This window comes from Mirounga leonina, unplaced genomic scaffold (assembly GCF_011800145.1).
Source record: "Mirounga leonina isolate KUSES-001 unplaced genomic scaffold, KU_Mleo_1.0 Mir_115, whole genome shotgun sequence".
Lineage (NCBI taxonomy): Eukaryota > Metazoa > Chordata > Mammalia > Carnivora > Phocidae > Mirounga > Mirounga leonina.
The window spans coordinates 49,126,035-49,144,770 of record NW_023270268.1 but is presented as its reverse complement, the minus strand read 5'-3'; the positions used below and the strand labels follow the sequence as shown (position 1 = coordinate 49,144,770).

The following is an 18,736-nucleotide window of genomic DNA, read 5'->3' as shown; positions in this document are numbered from 1 at the left end:
ACTACTTAGCCTGATAAGCCCTGTTCCAATTAACTAAGGACTCAAAAATATTAGCTGCTGTTTTCTTTATTATTGCCAATAGAATTTGAGATGAATAAGATGATTTTCTGGCAGCTTGTGTATGCAGTAAAGTCACAGAGGAATGTAAATTATATCATAGATAAGTGCGAGCACACACACACACACACACACACACACCCTTGTGCCTTTATTGAAAGACTGAAATTAAATGAACTTAGGAGCATAAAGCGGTCTTGTAGGAATGGATGACATTTAGTGCTCAATTAAATTTTATATTTTGCTTTGCTTCAACAGAATGTCCATACATAACATGGTAACTAGTAAGGGCAGAGAGGATGTGTGTGGTTCCTACCTTTAGGGTACAGAAAATTCAATACATAGTTACAGTAAAGGAATGGGATCACCTTCCAGGAGACCTCTGCTGTGAATGTTCTCAAATAGAAGTCCCGGTTCCCTTCCTGCCAAAGTGGAGGAGATGCCTGGTGAACATCGGTGTTACTCGCTACCTGGGGAATGGTAGCAATCAAGCCCTTCATGGCAGAACTCACAAATACCTGATAAGGCACTGATTCTCAGCCGAGCAGTGAATAAAACCACATGAGTAGGGTATTGTGGTGGAAAGAGAGCTGAACTAGGACTCTTACTTAGGTTCTAATCCTGGCTCCACTAGGAGCAGGTTAGGGAAGGTGGAGTAACCACAAGCCCAAACCTCTTCCAGCTCTAAATGACATGAGTCCTGGCTGTGTGTGTCACAGGTTGGGTCGCCGCAGGAAAACCATGAAGCTCTGCCGAGAGCTCTCTGACTTGGTGGTGTATACAAACTCAGTGGCGGCCCAGGACATTGTGGATGATGGTAAGGAGAGAGTTTTTCTTCTTGGGTAAACATTCTTGACCTTTCTTTGTCAACCGTTTACTAATTGTTTGTTAATCAGATCATCAGCACACATTTCTGGAACTGTGTATCATCCAACGTGTCAGGAAACTGACTGCCAGGATAAGGCTTCGCTCACAGTGGGCGCCATATTGATTACTGTGGTAACCTGATTGGCTGGGCAGAGGAAGACTTCATTATTATGTAAAGACAAATGCATTATAGCAACGTCTTGCCTAAGGCGTGAATTATGGAGACCTGACCTGCTTTGGTGGCCAGGTCACAGAAGGAAGTTCCTAGTGTGAACGACCAGAAGAAAGAAGAAAGCTAAAATAACGCCTCAAAAATTCCACTATTTTGTCATCGGAAATTTTTACTTTGATGAAGATAATTTAACCCACAGATTGAAGTTTTAACAGAAAGGGCAGGAATTTCAGAAGCACTGATCCTTTCACTGATTTTCACCTATTATTCGCATCATGTTGCGTTGAGAAATCCTAGTCACAAGTGTTCTTACCCCGGACTTTCCAGCTAGCTGCTCTTCTTCCCTTTATCCTCTTCCTTTCTCATTTCGGTTTTGTTCAGTTACTGAATTCTTATAGAAATAAACTCCAGTCATGTGGCTTTTCAATCTAATTTTAATTTTAGTGGAAGTAAAATGTAAATTAAAAATCTCTCATTTTCCCAACAAATCTTAGTGGAGAAAAACATTGTATGGAGTCTTATGTCTGTAACAAATCTCCAGGATTCTCTCCTCAGATCTTTCTTTTTTGTTTTTCCCTTTCCACAAGTGTATCTTTTTCTGTCTTACCTTTGGTGTTGATTCCTTCCTCAAATGGAGACAATTAAAAAAAATTAATTTCACTTGCAAGAACATGAGAAACTGTCCTTATAATAACTACCTATAGCTAGAAAATAAACTCAGTGAGTGGTTTAATGGAGTGGAAGGTGTATTTGGTTTAGAGGAATATAATTTTTTAAAAAGATTTACTTATTTATTTGAGAGAGAGAGAGAGAGAGAAAATGAGAACACGAGCCGGGGGGAGGGGCAGAGAGAGAGAATCTCAAGCAGACTTCCCCCTGAGCGCAGAGCCCGATGCAGGGCTTGATCCCAGGACCCTGAGATCATGACCTGAGCCAAAACCAAGAGTTGGACCTTAACCAACTGAGCCACCCAGGTGCCCCAAGGAATATAATTTCTACTAAATATCTTAAGAAACCCATAATTCTATCAGCTTAATAGAAAATAATATTGAGTACTCTTTAGCTCTTGAACTTAAGGAGTTTTTGTCACGCGCACGTATGTGTGTGTGTGTGTGTGTATAGCCACAAAATGAGCAATAAATAACGAATGCGTGTCTTATCCCAAAGCAAAGCAACTCAGATCTATTCATATGCTAACTGATACTATGCCTAACTAGCAAGGTCATCTTACTGATAATGTGGTGTACATGTTTATGTGGAGAGACAGAGAAAACAGTGGCACTGATTATAATGTTACTGCACCCAACTGTGGCTTGTCAAAAAGACTGTGTGTTTTCTCCTATCATCAAAATCTGCAAGTAAGATTGTTTTTAGTCTCCTTGACAAACGTAAACTGTGTTAGTAAGCATGTCAATAAAATATACGTGATACGCGATAAGGAAAGAGTGTATATGAGGGAAGTCATCAGATTGAAAGCTGTAATTTCTGTGCCTCCATCTTGTACTTATGACCATGCCAAGTTGTATCTCTAGAGTGTAATTGTTGGTCATTTGGCTGGCATCTAATGTCTAAGGTTATGCAGTCCTGAGGACAACCGGGGCCCTGGGAGACTGTATGCTCCAATTTAACATGCACAGGGTGGATATAATTGAGGTCCAGTTGGCCCAGCAAGTCTACATAGTTCAACTCCTTGGCTTCATGAGCCGTGTCCTTCCGTCTGAGTTCAGACACACTCCGCTCATCAGAGTAAAGACTGGAATGGGAATGAGGCTCTGGGCAAGTTTGGGTCTTTATTTGGGCCAGCTTCTTCCAGCAGGTCCAGAAGACATATGAGTGGTCATTTTGGGGGTGGGGTGAGGGTGTTTGGTGAAGGGGTAGGAGTGGTATGGGCATTATAGAAATGGGTTTGGGAGAAAAGTGTGGGGTATTGAATGCTTGGAGGTTAACTCCATCATGACCCTCAGATTTGGTGCTTCCTTGGCCCTGGATTGACACCGCCTGATGATAGTCCAAGCAGAAACTTTAATATAGGCTTCCTATTCTTTTACCTCCCTTTATTTTGTCCATGGTTTATATGGATGGTGGATGATTGTTCTTGTTTCTGAGATTTTATTTTTGTATAATGCTCTTTTAAAATCTTTCTCTATTATTATTCCTTTTGCCCAAAAACTTTTGTCTGGTTTCATAATTCTATTCAAATTAACAGTAAAATTCAGTTTTTCTCCTTTGGAATTGGTCTTTTATTTTCTTGGACCCTGAACGTTATCAGTTAATATGTGCTTCACAATGTGTGCTTTTTAGATGAATGCCTTCAATGAATGTCTCCCTGTTGTCAGGAATAAGTCACATAGTAATAAGTTACATAGTTCTATTTATCCATGACTGTCTATATCTTTGGCAAAGATATTCTGTTGGAATCATGCCCCTAAAAAATAATTTTTCTGCCAGCCCTCTTCATACTAGCCAGATAGACATGAATTAGCGAGATGATTGAATTCCTGGGAGAACATGGGACTCAGAAATATGCAGTTATCCTTGCAAGATGAGCAGCGCAGATTTGACCTCAAAATGGTAAAAGAGTCCCAAGAATGGGATTTTCTGGATCTTTCTTGGTCAGAAGCTACTCCTACTCTGGTTGAATTCACTCTTTTGCTCTGCATTTTATTATGGATATAATCTGATGTCTTAAAAAGTCTTTTGTGAGTGGTGGTTTTTGACTGAGGTTCTCATGTTTTTTTTTTCTTTATTAAAAACTGCCAGGAACCACAGGAAACGTGTTATCATTTAGTGAAACAAGAGCACATCAGGTGGTTCAGCAGAAATCGGAGCAGTTCATGATTTATAACCAAAAGCAGCTCACAAGGATTTACCCCTCCGCCTACCGCATTGATTCCAGTAACTTCAACCCTCTGCCCTACTGGAATGCGGGTTGCCAGCTAGGTGTGTATGCCTCGGGAAGCAGCAGTTCTCTGTATGTCCTGACTCCATGCTGCTTTCTTGCCTAATTCTCTCAAACTTTGAACTTGCGCAGTGGCACTGAACTACCAGTCTGAGGGGCGAATGATGCAATTAAATCGAGCCAAGTTCAAGACAAATGGCAATTGTGGGTACGTCCTCAAACCCCAGCAAATGTGCAAAGGTGCGTGTTCACTTCATAGTCATCTCTCTGATTGCAGGCATCTTACTGAGGGGTCTCTCTGGAAAATGTGATACTCCAGTGTTTTGCAACATAATTTTTTAAAAAGGAGATAGGTGAAGGTATTGGCATGTAAATTACAACTCTTGTCACAACTATTTAACATTTGGGTAGCATGACGTTTAGAATGTTCTCTTGGGAGGTTATGCACCTGAAGAGGGACACGAATAGCAATGGATTGTCATCTGAGACCCAGTGCCCCCAGCATGATACTCACTGGGCATTACTTATAAATTGTACTGCCTTGTAAGGTCTGAGTCCTGTCTTTCAGTGAGTCTGAAACCTGCTAGCAAAATTAAAATACCACCTGAAACAATTTTATCAAGCTCTTTTAGTCAGTGTAGTCCAATTATAAAACAGTGCTAACAACAGGGAAAAGATAATGTAGTGTTAAATCAAAAAACACTTGTTTTTGGTTCTGCTCTTGAAAATTCTTTAAAAATTTTCCAAGTTGGATTTTTAGCAATTCAGGTAAAGAAGTGTTGACAGATGTTCCTTCAGGATTTTAGGCTTTGCATGTTTTCTTGCTCTGCTGTTGACTTCGTTTCAGGTCTTCTTTCTCTTTGTTATAATCACTCTATATACCTACAATAGTTTGAGTTAGAAAATTATTTGAATCTGACATAACTGCTCCCCTTCTCTACCCTGTTGGCATTCCAAGAAAATGCCTCTCTTCCCCATCGCCATGATGGATAATTGCACCACAGACACTTTAAATTGACCCATTCCTTTGCCTTTGGGAGCATGGATTCTCACAACAACCCCCAGCTATAGAAAATGCCAGCTAGCATTGCCTCCAGGTAAAAGCCACACTGATAGTTATGTGATCATTTCTTTGCTCCAAGAAACACTGTATTTGTTGGAGTGTGTGTGTGTGTGTGTGTGTGTGTTCTCCCATGTTACCAACCTCAGATTTTAACCTCTGCTTTACTTGGCTTAGGTACTTTCAACCCTTTCTCTGGTGATCCACTTCCTGCCAACCCCAAAAAGCAGCTCATTTTGAAAGTGATCAGTGGACAGCAACTCCCCAAACCTCCAGACTCCATGTTTGGAGACCGAGGCGAGGTAAGCCATGTGTATGACCAAGTGGTTAATTACATGATTATGATTATTTTATTGTGTTTACATTTTTTTAAAAGACTTTATTTATTTATTTGACAGAGAGAGGCACAGCGAGAGAGGGAGCACAAGCAGGGGGAGTGGGAGAGGGAGAAGCAGGCTTCCCACTGAGCAAGGGTCCGACGTGGGGCTCGATCCCAGGACCCCGGGATCATGACCTGAGCTGAAGGCAGACGCTTAATGACTGAGCCACTGTGTTTACATTTTATCTGAAATATCTTCAGAGTTTTCTCTTTCTCTGTATGTGTTTGTAAATGAGTACTGACCTCAGCTGATCAGATATCAACTGACTTATTGGCAAAGCATTGACAGTTCCTTCTGGAATGTGGTACATCATCTATTTGGGAGGCATGCCATGTCGTTCCTCTCAGGAGTGGTTTATCACCTAAGGCTCCTTGCCACTCCTACTTGTTAAACCAGCATTTTTGGTTCTTGAACGTTGAGTGGGGACACCACACAGCCCTGCTGTTGGGTTCCACCATAAACTCTTTGTTGCAAATCTTAGCTGACCCGTGATGCTATGCGACCGTCCCCTTCACTTTGTCAGCCTTTGATCCCATTCTCCACAGGGGCTGTTTCCAGCCTTCTCTCTCCTCAAATGGGTGTTCTCATCACTTTCCTTTTCATCTTCAACAGATGGCACTGTGTCCTACTCCTCAGAAAGTAGGAGCTTCATGTGGGATCGTTCGTTCCACCTCTGTTGCCTCCAGCCTAATCCACACCCCTGTTGTCTCTCATCAGTTCTGCTGAGGTAGCCCCGCGGAGCTGACTGGTCTCCCTGCCTCCATTCTGTCCTCCTCTTAGTAGCAAGAGCAGTTGTTTGGACAGTATCAGAAAACGTAACCTTACCCCTTCTTTTATTTTTTTCTTTTCTTCACTGTCTGCAAAAATGAAGACTCACTTCCTGTTTTTTCTCTCAGACTTTTTATTTTGAAAATTTTTGAACCTCAGAAAACTTGTGAGGATAGTAAAATTAATGCCATTGCTCCAGCATCTAGATTCACCAATAAAATAACTAAATGTTGTTATATTTGCTTTCTCTCTCTTTCATGTGTAGATGTGTATATGTCTGTGTATATATATGGATACACACATACCTGAGAGATGAAGCAAATGTAACAAAATTCAAAAATTATACACACATATATACATATATTTGCATTTCTTTGTAGAGTCATTTGAGAATAAGTTGTTGACATCTTGACCCCTAAATACCTACGTACTTTAGCATTTATTTCCTAAGAATAAGAACATTCTCCTCTATAACCACAATACAATCATGACATTTAATATAGATATAATATCTAATATAAAATCTATATTCAGTTTTCTCCAGTTGTCCCCAAATTGTCCTTATATCTTCTTCTTTTTTCTTTTTTTCTCTATGTATTAAGGATCCAATGAAGGATCAGACATTGCTTTCAGTTGTCATTACTCTTTGGTCCTTTTAAAATCTAGAATAGTTCTCTACCTTTCTTATTTTGTTTTCATGATATTGACATTTTACAAAATGTCCAAGCAGTTATTTTCAGAATGTCCTTCCATTTGAATTTACCTGATTGCTTCTTCATGATTGGAATAAAAAGAAATATATTTGCCCCCATCCAATTCCGTTCTTCCAGCATCTCATGGAGGTTACAGTCTGAAGAAGCTGATACTGGGGTCTTAGGTTTGCAGATGAGGAAACTGAAGCATAGGTACATAGTTTGCCTCGGGCAACACAGGAGCCAAGTTTTGAAGGAGGAAGTTACTCTTCAAGCCTGTGGTCCTCTTGAATTCCTTATGAACAGAAGTCATCCTCATTAGCTGCCCCCCAAAATCTGAGATACCCAGTGGTCCAGTTTTACCACAGGGTTCTACTGAAAGGAAGAACTTCTAGCATCAAATGATTAATTGAAAATGAGTAAACTTCATGGTTTATTTAGTAAGCAAAAAATATGTGTATTCACCCAATGTTCTCAACATGTTTTTCCAACGTACTTCTAGCTCTTATTCCCTGAAGCTCCCCCCAAAACTCCATATTCTCCTTACTTTCAAATTCCTAAAACGTTTTCTCAGACTTCGTAACTCTCTCTCTTTTACACTTTTAGATCAGCTCTTTCTGGGTTCTTAAGGTTTCAGTCTTTCATTGCTTGTTATTCAGAACTTGCATGATAAAAGAGAGCTTACAAATGACCAACAAAGCAGGGTCCCTTCTCCTGGAGGGGAGGGAATGTGGGGGAGGTGGGAAGGAAGACTAAGCATTCATTTTTTCTATGGGTTCCTTTTTAATCTTGTTATTTTTTGATACTTTTTAAGTTACATTATAGTACACGATTTAAATACAGTAAAGTGAACAAATCAGATGTGCATAGCTTGATTAATTATTATGCAACACAGAGCATCTGAGAACCCCCCAGAAGTCTTCCATTCACCCTTCCAGTAAATATCTATTCCCAACTCCCCAAATCAAACACAAACCCCTATCGCAACAGATTAATGTTGTCTGTGTTCAAACTTTATGTAGATAGACTCTTATAGTATATGCTCTTTTTTTTTTAAGATTTTATTTTTTTAAGTAATCTCTACACCCAACATGGGGCTTCAACTCATAACCCCAAGATCAAGAGTTGCATGCTCATCCAACTGAGTCAGCCAGGTACCCCTAGTATATACCCTTTTATGTATGAATTATTCAACATTATGTCTATGTTGCAGAACTTTTTCTTTTTCATTATTGTATGGTAGTCATTGAATGAATAATCCAAGATTCATCCATCCTACTCATGATAGACATTTAGGTTGTTTCCAGTATGTGACTATTATGAATACAGCTGCTCTGAGCATGGACAAAAGCTTTCATTTCTGTTAGATATATACCTTGAAATGGAGTTGTACATTCATTGGATAAAACTGTAGTATCAGTAAATATTGGCAAACTAAAACTTAATCTTTGTTTTTCTGTTTCATATACCTAAATCTGTTGTACAGTTTCTCTTTCTTAGTAAGCACCTAATAAAATGGGTTACTATTGAAATGTGGACATTTTGGCCAATATTCTCAAATTAATTAACACACATATAGAAATGTGTTGGTTGTAATAATACCCTCTCTTTATTTACATAGATCATTGATCCTTTTGTTGAAGTTGAAATTATTGGATTGCCAGTAGATTGTTGTAAAGATCAAACCCGTGTTGTAGATGACAATGGTAAGATGATAATCTGTTTCCTTTTAATCAAGAGGCTCTAGAAATAAAATTTGCACTGAAAAAGAAAAATTTGTCGACGTAGAAGAGAAACAGATCCCTAAGATTCATAACTGCCATCTGAGTTTATGTTAGTCTTTTAAACACATAAAACTGAGTAAATGTGGGATTGATGCATGGTATGTTTTGGTGGATTTGTAATCTAGGCTCTTAAATTCTTTGCTTTTGAAGCAAAACTTTTTTTCTAATGAGGAGAATTAATGATATTTTAAAGGGCTGGGTTAAAACTTAGGAAAATGCCTCCATTACATTTTTATATTGTTATTTTCATGATGTAAGTTACTTTAGAGCTCTCATTCATGATGCCTGTATGTCTTGATTATTTTTCATTTTTTTTCTGGAACGTGTAAAACTCTATAAAGGCAAGTGTAGCATGTTCGGGCAAGTTTACTTCTTAATATGTCCATGTGGTGGTTGGGCGGCATTCTTGTATTCTGGCCATGATATAAAAAAAGCTTTCTTAACCTAAGCCTCATGGTGTTTGTTCATACATTTGACAAACATTATGGCATACCTATTTTTCTCAATCTCTAGTCATTAATACTCTAAATCTAAACCACAGTCTTCAAAACATTTAAGAAATTAGAGGTTCATAGTGAGACCTTAAGAAGAGTTTTTCTTCTTTTTTTTAATTTAAATTCAATTAGCCAACATTTTGTACATCACTAGTTTCAGATTCTTTTTTTTTTTTAAGATTATTTTAGTGAGAGAGTGAGCGCGAGCATGAGCAGGGGGAGGGGCAGAAAGAGAGGGAGAGACAGTCTCAAGCCGACTCCGCACTGAGTGTGAGCTGGATGCAGGGCTCAGTTCCGCCACCCCAAGATCACGACCTGAGCCAAAATCAAGAGTCACACTCAACCAACTGAGCCACCCAGGCGCCCCATTAAGAGGAGTTTTTCTAAGTGCTAACTTAAGGAAAGGATTTTGGGGATTCAAGAGTAGCATAAACCTATTACTTTAGGAAATAACATGCTTAAAGGAAGCAGACTTCCTATATTGCATTTTCCCACCAATGGGCATTGTTTTGTTTTTGTTTTTGTTGTTTGTTTGTTTGTTTTTTGTCTCAGAAGTAATTGAGAAGTCATTACTAAGGTAACAAAAACACAATCTCTTCTCTTGTTTAGAAGGGACATTTCAGTGATTTCAGTCCATAATTATTTCCTTAGCTGAGGCATTTTAAAGTAAGATTAAGTAGCTGATGCCTCCTGAATACATGTATTTAATAAAATTTATTTTCATTTTTAGAAGAGAAAAACAAACTTAGAGAGTACTTGAATTTTTATCAGTTTATATAATTACTTTATCCAAGAAAATTTTATCAAGAAATAAATGTATTTTTACCTTTCAGAATATGAGTTGAATTACATATCTTTCTATTTATTTTCAATAGCTATGAAAATATATCTTCCATGTATTAAGGTCTTGCTTCATGGGAAGGCACTAGAAAACAATAGTGCACAGTCTAATTTGGCTCTGTAACTAGCTGTGTGACCTTAGGTGCATTATTTTCTCTGCCTATCAATTTTCTCAACTACAAAATGACTTATAAATACCTGCATTTCTTACTTTAAAAAAAGCATTTGCTACTTTTGTAATTTTTTAAAAAATTATATAGTTTTGAAAGCTAATCATAATGTATTTTTTTCTTAATTAGAAAATAAACCACAAAAACCTTGCCTTGCCATCCTTAGAGGATTGCTATAAGAATTAAATAAGATGCTATATGTACAGTAGCAGCATTGAAACCTACATAGCACCTTATAAAATATTCATGGCAGTAGAATCTTTTGTGGGTGAGAAGCAGGATTCTTTATTTTTCTGGCAAGGTGGGAACTCTCTTTCTCTCTTTCTTACTTTTTTTTTTTTTGCTAAAACATTATTCTTAGATCACTATTAAAGATATTTTTTGAGCTTATTGAAGCATTCTGAAATTGCCTAAAGGAACTTCCCCTACAATGCAATTTGGGCATCAAAGATTGTTAGAATTGATGTAATCATTTACAGGCAATCTTCCTACCAATTATTTTCTAGCAATGGGGCGAATTTGAAGACTTTATTTCAGTAAGGTATCCTGGAGTGGCTTGGTCATCTTCACGAGTTTAATAACCATTGCAAGCAATTTTCAGTCTGCTTTGCAGATGTTGCTGCCAATTCATTTTTAGTCAAGCCCTTTGCTTTTCTGATTTTTCTCTTCCTATTTCTCTGAGGATTTAACCCTGTGTGGGAAGAAACCCTGACATTTACAGTACACATGCCAGACATAGCTTTGGTTCGGTTCCTGGTGTGGGATCATGATCCAATTGGACGAGACTTTGTTGGACAAAGAACCGTGACCTTCAGCAGCTTAGTGCCTGGTAGGTAGGGGCTGGCCTTTCCTCTCTAGGCTGACCATTCAGTTTTCTTTGGAAGGTTTAATATATGATATGTGATATATATGATATGTAAAATATGTGTTATATGAGTGTTAACATGTTTTGTGAAATGTAAAGAATTATAGTAAAGTCAAATACTTCATTTAGTTGCACCCATGGGAAAGCCAAATGTAAGTCCAAGTTAAAGGAAACTATTTTCTCTGATTTTCTCAGGCTACCGGCATGTCTATTTGGAAGGACTGACAGAAGCATCTATATTTGTCCACATAACAATCAATGAAATCTATGGAAAGGTGAGAAAGATTGTAGGGCTTAAAGCCACATGTGACAATAATATGGTCCTTATCAAAGTTATTTTTTTGACTAATCACTTAAAAGGCACATACATCTTGACAAAGTTGTTCTTTAGCAGAAAACTAGGGAGAAGCCCAGCGAGCCCCATGTGCTAAGCCTGTCAGGTCCTGTCCTGGTCCATATGTGCTCCTTCCCTTGTTTTGGGGTGTGGAAAATGCTAATCTCTCAGATGGTCCTTTGTTTCACTACAAGAGTAAATATATACTTAAACATTGAATTTTATTTTAAGAAGACCTAGCCGGCTGCAGCAGGAAATGGGGCGTCTCAGATGTCTGACAGATTACCAGTACTAACCGGACTGTGATTCCAGCTAGTGATTCATTCATTTGGTGCCATTGTATTTAGCTGAAAACCTAGAACTCCACAAATGCATCTAAGGCCACCCACAGGACTTTTAAGGGCGTTATAAGGATTTTCTTTTAAGTAATAGACTACAAAAATGTATTCTAGTTTTCTCCTGATGCGACTCTCTTCATTACACAACTCATTTGAGGTTTACAAATCAATAGGCTGTCCTTTAGTCATGCCACGTAATTGGGGACTTGGTCCCTGGAATGAATTTCCGGGACCAGGTGTGATTTGGAGGGACTGTAAGAGTCTTGGCTAGCACCTAGGAATGTCCAGTGCTCTATATTAGAAAAGTCTGCATTGCTTGGGGTTTCTCCTATAGAGTTATAGACATTCTCTGTGCCTTAGCTTCCTCATCTGTAAAGGTAGGGTAAAAATATTACCCATCTCATAAAAAACTACATTATCCTTAGAAAGCCACCTGCCTGGCATATAGGAAATGCTCAAAAATGTTGGCTAATATTAATATTATTGTCACTACAAGCCAATTTCTAGGGAGTGGACCAGTGCATGCTGAATTAGGGGGTATAATGTTTCTCCTTAGAGCAGTCGGTATGGGAGGGGCACTAAGGATTCTAATTTCTAAGAGTAATGAAGTTTTATTCTATGACTTTGAGTGTTTAGTCCTCGGTTTCTGCCTGTGCTGCTTGTTGTGATGCTTTCTCTGGCATTAAATGCACACAAATGTCAATGACTGAAAATGATTCTTGAACTTCTAGGGATCCCAGGTTAACTAAGTAGTATCTCTAGCATTTATCCTGCTTGAAGGAAACAATAACATTCAGAATTTATTTAAACCTTGAGCCAGAAAGGAATTAAAATATGAAAATGAAAGTGTTCCATAGGATTTCGTTCTCCTAAATAGATTTCTACATCTAAGTCACATTATATTTTACTTTCAAGGTGTATTTGGGTTGGGATGCATAAACCGCAATGTGGCGGTGATGAGTTGAGTAACGAATGAACCTGTGACTAGAAATCACCGAAGGTGGAAGAAAGGGTTTATAGAAGCATATGCATTCTTGTCTTTTGTTACTTGTGCCACTTTCTTGAATGAGCCCAAATTGTGTTCTGTTGTGTTTTGTTTTCTTCCCTTGCAGTGGAGCCCTTTAATACTCAACCCCAGTTATACTATATTGCACTTTCTAGGAGCTACAAAGGTAGTTTCTCAGCATGGTGCCTTGTTCTTGCTGACATATTTCTTTTTAAATGGTTATGGCGGCATGCTCTCTCATATCACTCCATTTCTTGCTTCCCACTTTGAAACATGCATCTGTTGCTTTAAGGTGGCTGAAGCTCATAGCAGTCTGTTAAGTGTGGAAACTCTTCCTATCACCTTGTCATCTCCGGGTAGGAAGCTTGGTTGCAAAAAGGGGAGGCTGCCTCCTCACAAAATAAGGTCAATAAGGCGTGCATGATGTTGTGCAGACATGCTGTGGGCTGCCGTTTTCTTGGTTTGAATAGCCTTCAATGGCTGTACAATTTTGTTTTGCGTCCATTTCTCATGGAGCTGTCATTTAAAAGGCAAGTCGTTGACACAGTGGGATTGGCTTAACTCCGCGCTTCCTCCTTTTTTGTCTTCAGAACAGACAGCTCCAAGGTCTGAAGGGATTGTTCAATAAGAATCCCAGGCACGGTTCATCAGAAAACAATTCCCATTATGTTCGGAAACGATCGATTGGAGATCGGATTCTGAGACGCACAGCCAGTGCTCCGGCCAAAGGCAGAAAAAAGAGCAGAATGGGCTTCCAGGAAATGGTAGAGATAAAGGATTCTGTGTCTGAGGCTTCAAGAGATCAAGGTGGTGTCCTGAGGAGGACCACGCGGAGTTTGCAAGAGCGCCCTGTCTCTTTGCCTGTTGACAAAAGTCTTCTGGGGGCCTTGTCACTGCCTATATCTGCAACAGCAAAAGACGTGGAAGGAAAAGAACACTCCCTGGGTAAGATGCTTTAAGTTTCCCTAAGAATAACTCCTTCGAAGCCATATTTTGGTCCCCGATTACCATTATGACCTGGTTGACATTTTATAGTCAAAGTAAAAATATACTAAAAAATAAATAATTTTTCATGTTAGCTTTAGACCAGATTTTAAACTTCAGGGAGAGGGGGAAAGACTATTTCCTAGTCACCTAAAGCCTTAAAATAACATCGACATTTGAAATTGATAGTGAGGGCTAAGGGGGACAATCAGGTGTGAAGGTATGGAGCCCGGGGTTCTGTGAGGTGCCTTCGAGGGAGGTGAAACAGGCAAAACAGGAGCAGAGATCTTGGTTTTCCAAGTGGGTGTAATATTTACTGATTGTTCTGAGGTTAAATAGAATTATATTGGTTTTTGTTTTGTTTTTTTAATTGAATAGAGTTGTATTTCTTTCCCCAACATATAACACATTTCCATGATTAGAAATGTTTATGGAGAAAGGAGTCAAGTCAGATGTTAAAAGCAAGCCATCTTCTTCACTTGAGAAATCTTTGCTTCCTCAAGAGGTAGCTCAGGCGATGTTTTCCTATGGCCCCATTTCCCCGATCCCTGCATGTTGACAGGGAAGGAAGCATGTCCTCGGCGCCTGTCTAGTTACAGTCTCCTCAGCATACAGATCAAGCCTTACTTGTCTTTTCCCCTAATCTGAGCATAATGCTTCACTCATACCAAGAACTTGATAAAGAATAATGCCTGCTTTGCAAGGTACCAGAGAGCTCCTGAGTTGTGTTAGTGACTCTTGCCCCTGCCTTTGGTAATGGAAGTACCAAAACTCTGTCCATTTGATGTCTTCACAACAAGTGTTTTAATTAAATCAGGATCATCTCAGACAAATATAATGTGATACCTGCTTACTTTAGGAAAATTCTCCTTTTATCATACAGTCTAAATTTCAATGTTCTATTTTCTCACAAGCTCCATTTTGCTTATATTGATTTTTATTATAAGATATTCTAGGGAAACAAATGAATTTTTGAATGGCTTATTTGAAGAGAAAAAGGAAGTTTAAAAGTTTGAACACTTGCTAAGAGCAGTGTCAGAGAAGAGATGAAATATGTGCTTTTAAGTTTATTTCAAAATCCCATTTTGGGAGAGAATAAAGTTCTACTCAATAGAAAGAAATACTGCTTAATCCAGAAAGCACTATTGAGTTGATGCATATTTCCTCCCTTTAACAACTTTATAAGTTTGTCATTCTCATTTATATTATATGAGACTTGTGGTAAATATATAACAAACAAAGCCATGCAATGATTCAAGTTATAGCATAGGAAAAAAAATAAGTGGAGAAAATACAGAATACAAAATTCCATATATAATTCTGTCCCTCTAAAAGAGCTTAAAGTAGCTATCTCTGAGTGGTAACATCATAAGATATTTAATATTTTTCTTTATAATTTTTGGATTTATCAAACTTTTTATGATGAATTTTTCTTTAGTTAGGAAGATATTTAATAAGTTAAATAAATTCTTCTTTCTTATGTATCCTGACTGAAAACATTAAAAAAAAAACAATTAAAATAATTAGAGCAAAAATAATTGAACATTTGATATTGTCTTAGCATTATCCTAAGCATAATGGGGTACCCCAAATTCCTGTGAATTGTGTGTTTTTATAGATTTCCATACTGTGCCTGGTAACTTACTGCCTCTTTTAGGGGAGAATGCAATATGAAATTCGTGTATTAAAAACAAAAATATGATTAAGAAAAAAATTAGATATTAACAACGGCATAGAATTGGTGACCGCATCTTTATTTTTACATCTCGAAGTCAATAGATACTGGTATTTTAATACATTTGTTGCACCTTCCAATCTGCTTTAGAAACTGATTAAATTAGTTCTTTTGCCAAAGTGTTTTTTTTTTTTTTAATAATATGGTTTGCGATTTTTACTAATCCATGTGTAACTTTGAAAGCTTGTAGTATCTTGCTTACAGGTACCACAATACTTTGTTTAACAGAACTGTCTTGTTCTATTTTTATTGCCATGCTTCTGTGTAGTACAAATCTGAATAGGAAACAACTTAAGGTAATCCTCACTGTAAAAGTATGGTAACTCATTGACATTTTTTTTTTGACAATGAATATTACATCCTTAGCTGATGTAATAGATACTCAAAGGGAAGCTTCAGTGAAATTCCTATAAATATATTTTACCATTTATTCATCACACAGACACTTTGTTGCAAACCTCTGCAATCCATAACTATATCCTGTCACGATGTAACAGACTTACATTCTCCATTTGTCTGTCTGAAGACAAACATGAGTGTTTGTAGGGCCTACAAAAAGTGATACATGTTACCTAAAATGTTGTTTGTTTCATTCAGCAGAAGATAAGGATGGAAGAAGAAAAGGGAAGGCAAGTATAAAAGACCAGCATTTTCCAAATTTCAACAAAAAGTTATCCTCTTCCTCTAGCGCCCTCCTCCACAAAGAGATTGGCCAAGGGAACTCCACCATTTCTGTTGCCAACACACCAATCCCAGGAGAACAGTTGGGAGTGCCAGGTCTTAAGGGTGGGAGAACCAAATCAAATGTATCAAGTGATGGCCAGGAACAGGAGTGCCCCAGCAAATCCCTCTCCCCAAGGCAGCATTTGGCTCCTGATCCTACAGTTACCCTAACACAGGGTCCACGCGGTGTGAAAACCAAGGCAAATGGGAATGCTGGGGGCTTTGTGGAAGAAAAAAGCACGCTGTCAGGAAGCATTTTTTCTCAGAGCAATCTGGAGATTAAGAACTTGGAAGGGAATTGGGTTAAGGGCCGAGCTGCAACATCCTTTTCTTTGTCAGATGTCTCTACGCTCTGTTCTGACATACCTGCCTCACATTCTACTGCCATTCTGCAGGAGAGTGACATTTCCCATCTTATTGACAATGTCACGTTAACCAATGAGAATGAGCCGGGCAGTTCCATCTCAGCACTGATTGGCCAGTTTGAGGAGCCCCGTGATCAGGCCAACCTCACAGTTGTTTCTCAGCTCCATAGCACCAGTGTCACGTCAAGTCATCCCCCCTTGCCCACCTTGGACCGAAAGATTCCCTTCAAGCATGACTTTTCCACAGGAAAACCCAAGTCATCCTTCCTGTGCTCATCTCCTGCCCTGATTGCATTCTCAAGTCCTGAGACCTCCAAACACTCAACACATGCAGTCTGTGAAACTACCTGCACTCCTGTCCCTAGAGCCAAACCAGATGACAGCCTTCCTGGTAAGGCCAAGACAGGGGTTGTGGAAAACCACCTGCCTGGGTCCTCTAATACTTCTCACTGCTGGTTACCAAAAAGTCCCACCAATGGCAAAGAATGGGAAATGCTGAAGAACCACAGCCCTATCACTTCCACCGACTTGGCACTGGAGGATGTAATGGCTGAAACCACCGTCTGTTTAAATTCTGCCGAGAGCAGTCTCGTGGAAATGGATGGGGACTCAGAAAATCTGTCCCTAACAACCTATGAATATAGAAGAGAGGATGCAAGTCACCCTGCTTCTCCTTTAAAACCACAGTATGGTCAGGATGTGGCGGAACATTTTCAAAGAGGTTTGAGAAATGGCTACTGTAAAGAGACTCTCCACCCTTCTGTCTCTGAAATATTCAACAATATTCAAGATGTCAAAAATCAAAGTATTTCTTGTCTAGCCTACCAGGGCGCTGGTTTTATGCACAACAACTGCTCAAATTCAGACGCAAAAATGAACCAGACCTGTGTGCCCCTGTCTAGTGATGAAGGCATGCATGCCCCTGCGCCCAAGCAGCCCACGCATCCTCCTCTGCCTGCTCTGAAGCTGCCCAGCCCTTGCAAATCCAAAAGTCTGGGGGACTTAACATCAGAGGACATCGCCTGCAACTTTGAAAGCAAGTACCAGTGTATTAGTAAGAGTTTTGTTACAACTGGCATTAGGGACAAGAAGGGCGTGACTGCGAAGACAAAGTCCTTAGAGCCCATAGACGCCCTGACCGAGCAGCTGCGGAAGCTTGTGTCTTTTGACCAGGAAGAGGGCTGTCAGGTGCTCTGTTCAAAGCAGGATGGCAGTCAGTTCCCCAGGGCACTGGTCAGAAAGCTGTCATCCAGAAGCCAGAGCCGAGTGCGCAACATTGCCAGCCGTGCCAGGGAAAAGCAGGAAGCCAACAAGCAGAAGGGCGTCCACCCCAGCCACGCGGGCGGAGTGGTTCTGCGAAACAAACCGTCGGCGCCCCTGCCTGCGGGCACCCGGCACTCCACGGGCTCGTACATCGCCGGCTACCTGCGCAGCAGCAAGGGGGGCGGCGTGGAAGGCCGCGGCATCCCGGAGGGGGCGTGCGCCGCCTTGCGCCCCGGCTACGGCGACCCGTTTTGTTCCGGTGATTCCATTTTGCAGACCGAGCCCAACAGTGAGGATAAACCAGAAATTTATTTTCTTTTGAGACTGTGAATTGCATAAAGCTGCATTTTCAATGTTTACAAGGTATTCTGTAGAATTGTCAGAGTTTTCAGTAAACATGGTCTTGGCTTTGAAATGATTTTAAAATGTATTTTTAAACTTGTATTTTTGGTCTCCCTTTGACTCCATGTGTTCTTCCTGTTTCTGCGTTTGTATATATAGATCGGGGTGCCGTTTCCCTGGTGCGTATGATCTTTCTCCCCTGAAGTGTAAACGCTCTCAGTATGAAATATGTGCATGCATGCCTTGGTTGTGAAACTCCTCCGCAGCTTGGGTTACGATGTCCGTCTGTTTCCCCACCACACTCTCTACTCTCAGTCCTTAGATCACAGTCACAAATGTACTCAGTTTTACTAATTGTTGAGGTCATTAAGAAACTTTGCAAAGGACAAAGGGATAAATTCTTTATTTTAAAGCCATTATCATCATTCCTAGTTTTCCGTCTTCCTTGAGAAGCCCAGATGCATTTTTATAACTCAGTTAAAAGAAGATTGAAATAGTTACCCTACCTTTTAAGATTGCTCTACCCCGTGCAGAATGAGTTCAAAGGAGATTGGTAGCTGCCGGCCCCGCCCCCCTCCCCCGCCAACACACACCCTCT

The 18,736-nt window shown here is 39.6% G+C and overlaps 1 protein-coding gene across 3 annotated transcripts in view; it reads left to right on the top strand.

The window, feature by feature from the left end:
* Positions 1-18,436, top strand: part of PLCH1 (phospholipase C eta 1) — a 174,856-nt gene extending 156,420 nt beyond the window's left edge. Inside the window, exons 14-23 of one of the 3 annotated variants that reach the window (XM_034997524.1) lie at positions 777-874; positions 3,857-4,036; positions 4,128-4,235; positions 5,233-5,357; positions 8,517-8,601; positions 10,866-11,012; positions 11,244-11,323; positions 12,833-12,892; positions 13,317-13,671; positions 16,043-18,436. In XM_034997524.1, the coding sequence (XP_034853415.1) occupies positions 777-874; positions 3,857-4,036; positions 4,128-4,235; positions 5,233-5,357; positions 8,517-8,601; positions 10,866-11,012; positions 11,244-11,323; positions 12,833-12,892; positions 13,317-13,671; positions 16,043-18,126 (3,322 nt within the window). In that variant the 3' untranslated portion in view covers positions 18,127-18,436. The remainder of the gene's footprint in view (positions 1-776; positions 875-3,856; positions 4,037-4,127; positions 4,236-5,232; positions 5,358-8,516; positions 8,602-10,865; positions 11,013-11,243; positions 11,324-12,832; positions 12,893-13,316; positions 13,672-16,042) is intronic. The other 2 variants (XM_034997536.1, XM_034997531.1) reach the window with 2 other exon arrangements.
* The last annotated feature ends 300 nt before the right edge of the window (positions 18,437-18,736 follow it).